This window comes from Alternaria conjuncta (genome assembly GCF_024043145.1).
Source record: "Alternaria conjuncta strain BMP 0040 chromosome Unknown scaffold_12, whole genome shotgun sequence".
In the NCBI taxonomy this organism is placed as follows: domain Eukaryota; kingdom Fungi; phylum Ascomycota; class Dothideomycetes; order Pleosporales; family Pleosporaceae; genus Alternaria; species Alternaria conjuncta.
Genome location: NW_026250101.1, coordinates 67,336 through 73,335, shown reverse-complemented (window position 1 = coordinate 73,335; position 6,000 = coordinate 67,336). Strand labels below are relative to the sequence as shown.

General features: G+C 53.0%; 3 protein-coding genes across 3 annotated transcripts; 1 reads left to right on the top strand and 2 right to left on the bottom strand.

The window, feature by feature from the left end:
• Positions 1-259: 259 nt before the first annotated feature.
• Positions 260-1,914, top strand: J4E85_007981 (uncharacterized protein; the record flags this gene model as incomplete). The annotated part of the gene is made up of 2 exons (XM_051472211.1): positions 260-1,301; positions 1,352-1,914. The coding sequence occupies 2 exons, from the start codon at positions 260-262 to the stop codon at positions 1,912-1,914; spliced, it is 1,605 nt and encodes a 534-aa protein (XP_051323676.1).
• Positions 1,915-2,114: 200 nt separating this feature from the next.
• J4E85_007980 (uncharacterized protein) lies at positions 2,115-4,100 on the bottom strand (the record flags this gene model as incomplete). Its single annotated transcript, XM_051472210.1, has 1 exon — positions 2,115-4,100. The coding sequence occupies one exon, from the start codon at positions 4,098-4,100 to the stop codon at positions 2,115-2,117; it is 1,986 nt and encodes a 661-aa protein (XP_051323675.1).
• A 541-nt stretch (positions 4,101-4,641) lies between these two features.
• J4E85_007979 (uncharacterized protein) lies at positions 4,642-5,448 on the bottom strand (the record flags this gene model as incomplete). Its single annotated transcript, XM_051472209.1, has 2 exons — positions 4,642-5,259; positions 5,311-5,448. The coding sequence occupies 2 exons, from the start codon at positions 5,446-5,448 to the stop codon at positions 4,642-4,644; spliced, it is 756 nt and encodes a 251-aa protein (XP_051323674.1).
• Between the last annotated feature and the right edge of the window lie 552 nt (positions 5,449-6,000).

The window sequence follows — 6,000 nt, the reverse complement described above, 5'->3', positions numbered from 1 at the left end:
TAGCTCCTCGGGAGGCCTGGAACATCACGGGATACATCCACACATATTGTGATTCGAGGAAAAACGCGCGACCGTACTTTTACGCGATTGGGCTCCCACTCGTCGGCCGTCAAAATGGTCTCAGCCTCATCCGCAGACGCGGCATGCGGCTCACAGCGGAAGATGGCAGCCGCGGTGCAATTGGCGTATATACTCAAGCCTTTGAGCCTCATCCCACATTGAATTCCCCCAAACCAAAATTCGGGTAGCAACTTTCGCCATGACTGCTTTTACCAACCCAGTTCTCCCTGGCTTCAACCCAGACCCGTCCGTCATTCGCGTGGGTAGCGACTACTTCTGTGTCACCTCGTCATTCGAATACTTTCCTGGCGCGCCCATATATCACAGCAAGGATCTCATCAAATGGAAGCTAATCGGCCATGCTCTCACGCGCAAGTCACAACTGGATATCAAGACTCCTGAGCCGGGAGGCGGTATCTGGGCAACAACGATTCGTTATCATAAGGGTACATTCTATATCATTACCAACTCTTTCGACCGATACAGACCGCAAAACGACGATCGAGTATGGCCCCGAGGCTTCTACGTCAAAACCACCAACATCTGGAACGACAGTACGTGGTCCGAACCTGTGTACTTCGACCAGATTGGCTTCGACTTCGACCTGTTCTGGGACGACGATGGTCAGGTATACTTGTCTTCTACCTACAGAAAGCTTGATCGGACTCCTGGGGGCAAATTGAAAGACTTTGCGATACACATATCTACTGTCGATCTGGAAACTGGCACTTTGAAGTCTACGCCTAAGATGGTTCGGGAGTCGGAGTCTGGTATATCAGAGGGGTCGCATCTTTTCAAGTTGAACGGCTACTACTATCTCTTCACGGCGGAAGGAGGCACAGAGTCTGGGCACTGCGAATATGTGAGCCGGAGTCGGGAAAGCCCCTTCGGACCTTGGGAGCAAGCACCGCACAACCCGCTTTGGCGCAACACAACAGACGACGAGATCCAAAATACTGGTCATTGCGATATTGTTGAGGACACCCAAGGCCAATGGTGGGCCATGTGTTTAGGCGTGCGACCAAGGAAGGAAGAGGGAGGTGACGAATGGCGAACTTCGGTTTTCGGGCGCGAGTCAATGTTACTCCCAATTCGTTGGGAAAACGACTGGCCAATCTTTAACGAAGGGAAACCGGTCACACTGCAGATGAACGGGCCGAAAGAGTCCACTCTTGATGACAACAAGGCTTGGAGGGACGATTTCAGTGGGGTCAGGCTCGGCCTTGGCTGGTACAGGAAGAGTAAGCAATGCAAGAAGCTTGTGTACGGTACAAAGCTAATGCACGCCTAGATACACCCGTGAAGAAGGACTACTCGATGACAGCGCGACACGATTCTCTTACCCTAAATGGCGGTCCATACACCCTCTCGATGCCAGCATGTCCGACGCTATTCCTGCGAAAGCAAAGACATTGGCCGGTGACTTGGGAGACTCAACTAGACTTCCAACCGAACGTTTCACGCGTCGAGGCTGGAACTGTATTGTACTGGAATCACACTTGCTACTCTAGCATTGGCATTGCTTTTGCAGATCGCAACGGTCAGCCTCAACGAATCATTCGACTTACCCGTCCGGACATGGAGACTTTGGAGCAACCCATCTCAGAGAAGGGTGAGATAAAACTCGCCATCGACAGTACGGCTACGTCCTACCGGTTTGGCTATCGGGAAGTCGGCGGTGAGGCACAGCAGAGCGCTGAATGGACATGGCTGGGCGAGATCGATACCCAGATCATGACGCGTAACCCAGACATTGGGCAGCCTTTCACTGGCATAATGATGGGCCTGTATTCCTATGGCGAACTGCAGCCTGTACTGACCCCGGCGCATTTCGCTTATGCCGAATTTCGGTAGTTTTACGGGGTCATTGCCTTGTCTGAGCATGACTTATCTCACAACCTGCACCGCGATTCAGGCATACATCACGTCACTCGTGAGGTACTCTAATCAACATCTTATTACAACACGCTATTTGAAATGATAATGCTGAAAGGCTACATGGTCTAGTTGATAGAGATGTGTCCCACACTACTACCCCAAGTGGCTACGCCTCTTCAATGGTGGACGCACTCATTTCTCTTCCTCAGTTTTGCTGCATTCACGGCTCCCCTCATCGACACCTGCTTGCGGTCCAAGCCGCCGATTGCCTTGCGATCCAGAGCGACACTCGCTTCGTCATCGTTAGGATACTTGGCTGTGATATTTCCAAACTTCTGATCAGCTTCGTTGGCAATATACACCACCTCACCCCCCACCATCGTGAGCTGAACACGTTGACGACCAATCATCTCTTCCGGCACAGTGAAGTAGTCGTTCTCCAAGACGATCAAATCGGCAAATTTGCCAACCTCCAGGGATCCAATGTACTTGTCGGCCCTCAGGAACTTGGCGCCGTTGATGGTAATGGCGCGAAGAGCAGCTTCGCGGGAGATGCCTTCACCAGGAAACGTGCCATTGTAAGGGGCGCCCTGAGATGCCGAGGAATGTGGATTACCAGGATCACCTGACCGCGTGACTGCTATCTTCAGAGCGAGGAACTCGTCGAGAGGATCGACTGGCCAGTCACTCCCGTAGGTAACGGGTCGACCGGCTTTCTCAATCTCGGCATAGGCTTGCAGGTTCTGGCGGCGGTATTCGGCTAGCGATGGGAACGTGTTTGGGAGGTATGAAGGGGCGAGCTGAGACCACTGGAAGCTCATGATGGCGTCGACTTCAAGTTCTTTGAACCGGCGCCAGTCGTCCTGGTGAGAGAGCTCGTCGTGCGCTAGACCAAGGCGGAAGTCGTGTCCGGGATGCGCTTTACGGAACGATTCGGCGGCGTCAAGACCAACGCGGACAGCAAGGTCGCCGTCGGCATGGAGTTGTGCGTCTATACCTGCGAGGAAGAAGCCCGAGAGAGTACGTGCAAGGATCTCAGGTTCCCAGTATGTCTTCCTGAGTGTGCTTGGATCTGGTGCCCATGTCGTGTTAGACCCATTGACCAGACTCCAGTATGGCTCGATGAGAGCTGCCGTCCTTGCCGGATACGTGATGACTCCATCCAAGAACGCTTTCACAGCCTGCCATTTGAGGGATGGAGTAGGTTGCATGGTAGAGTTGTTGTCGAAACCGCGAATGACCTCGACAGTCTTGGCCACTAGATCAGGTACTTCGGCGACAGAGCTTGGGGCGTCGACACGGTAGTCGAAGAACGCTCGTGCGCTCAAGCCTCCTCCCTGCTGGACAGCCTGGAACACCTGGTCGAACTCATCCAAAGCCATTGCCTCCTGGAAGGTAGTGATACCCGATTGCCGTAGCAGCTGCATCGCAGCCAGGGCGGCCTTGACGGCCTCTTCTGGTGAAGGCAGTGGTATATCGAGTAGATCAGACGCATTGTCCTGAAGTACACCTGAAGGCTCCTGGCTTCCGGGTAGTCGTTCGATAACGCCATTGGATGGGCTTGGAGTCGCAGCGGTGATGTTGGATATCTCCAAAGCCCGAGAATTCACCAGGACGCTGTGGTAGTCGCTCGAGCGGACGACTACGGGTCGCTTCGTCTTGAGCGCATCGATGCTTGTTTTGTCGACTGATCCACTCCGAGATGTGAGAGTGGAATAGTCCACGTTCACCGCTTCCATCCAAGCGTCGTCCGGTTTATCCGGTTCGTCGTCAATGCAGCGTTGGATGTGCTGAAGAACTCCAGGTAGGTCGAGAGGTTGGTAGTTGAGATCGCATTTCAGAAGAAAAATGCCACCACCGAGGACGTGCATGTGAGAGTCGATCAAGCCTGGAATAGCAGCGTGGCCTTGAAGGTTGACCACCTGGGTCGTATTGCCAATACGTACTTTGGCATCTTCGTTCGATCCGACAAAGGTGATGACGCCGTCCTTGATTGCCAGCGCTTCGACCTTTGACGAATACGCGTCCAGCGTGTAGATGGAGCCGTTGTGGAATACGGTGTCCGCGAAGGATGGCTGTCGTGCTGGTATGGCGGCCGTTGCGGCATACAGCGCTGCCGTAGTGAGTATTCGCATGAGCATAGTGGTTCCAGAGGCAGACATAGAGAAGCTGGTATGTAGAACTTGATGGTGAGAATGCTCATCCTTGGTCTCGATACCATATATAAGAAATCACCCATCATACCGGTGATTCCAGAGTCCGCAACGCGCGAAGCGTATGCTTGCAGTATATTCTCTCGGCCGTAAGTGATGTTGTATCTCTTGCCTAGACAGGAAAGTACACGCGTTTCTGGAGTGGCTGATTGCTACGAAGTATCGCCGACAGCCTCATGTTCGGATATCTTGGCACGCCGAACCCTCAGCGACAACACGATGGGATGACACGGAACATAAGCAAACTTCGTACGAATTTATGTACGAGGACATTCGGGGTTTCGGAGTCCGGAGGAGAGATCGTTCATGCAATTTGAGGATAATAAGTATTTCTTGAAGAGTGGAGGAGCGGCCAAAAACAGCGAACGGAGTCTACACACCAACGCGTCTCAGTACATCGCGCATCAATGAGATGTGTACACCGATGGCCCGAGAATGTGTCAGCATCGCGTCCTCTTGGTAAAACGTAGACATTGATTGTCCAGGCATATCAGCCTTTGATGGCATCCGCCAATGGCTGAAACCACGCTTTGGCCAGCTTCTTATTACCCGCATCATTCGGATGAACGCCATCGCCCGTCATAGTCTTCGTGTCGAACCCAGTCCACGCGTCTACGACCATGATGGGGCTGTCTGCACTCGTCTTGGTTGCCGCCCAAGCTTGAATCGCAGTGTTCAGGGCAACGACACGTTGTCCACACTCAGCGCAGTTCGAAGGGCTCATGGGAATGATCTTCGCGGCGAGAACCTTCATCGTGGGCTTCGAGGCGCGCATCTGGTCCACGAGCTTGCTGAATGCGGTGGTGATCTCTTGAGGCGAGCGGTTGCTCCACACGTCGTTCGTACCGAGGTGCATCATGACGATGTCGGGTTTGGCGGATGAGAGCCAACCGGGAAGCTGGTTCTGGTTCGCGATGTTTACTGCTAGAAAGCCGCCCTGCCGTTCCGGATTAGCCATGCAATGGGCGCGTGACGATAAGCTTACATGTCCCTCGTTCTCTCCGTCGTATGGAAAGCCACAGCCCTGGCCAGCCAGACTGCCAACAAAGTCGGTGTTCTTGATACCGGCTTCTTGAAGGTTTTGCCAGAGGTAAGCCCGCCAGCAGCCCTGTGTAGTGTTTAAGTACGTATTGCAGTAGTATTGGTGCAAGGTACATACTGGGCTACCGGTGATCGAATCGCCGAGAGTCATGATCTTCACCGTCGATTGGCGATTTGTCAGTTCCATTGGAGTTGCTGATGCTGCTACTGCCAAGGCTGCGATAGCCAGCCATGCCGAGCGGATAGTGACGCGCATGTTGGTAGGGTGTATACTTTTCGTACCGTGTTGGGCGGAGCGCAACTTCTAGATTGTTATCGAACGCCTATGTAGTGCAATCTTTGTGTCCTTCGAAATCATCAAGATATACCTAGGTATACACCGAAGGGCTCAGCTCCGCTTATCCCAAGAATAAGCCGGCTGGTCCAGCTGAAGGTCTTGGTATAGTGTCTAGTTGGCGGTAATGACACTTTCTCCGATGATCATGGGGTGCTCACTTCCAGTTTTCATACCTCGCCTTGCCAAAGAAACACGTAAAATGGCCTCAAAGAAGTCGCTCCATGGATCCACAGTTCATCTCGAAATGACGCACCCCGCAATATGTTAATCAATCTTGCACGAGAAGACCCACCAATGGTAATCGTTAAAGACAAGGTCTTCCGTATTTTGTGTACCCGCGATCCAACTGGAATGCATCTCTCTTTGCAGATGCGACGGCCAAGGCGAGGTGAATAAACAGGTGCTATATGCGATGCAACCAGCGCGGCCCACCGAGCTCCGCGCCGAAGTGGGATGACAACTACACGATCA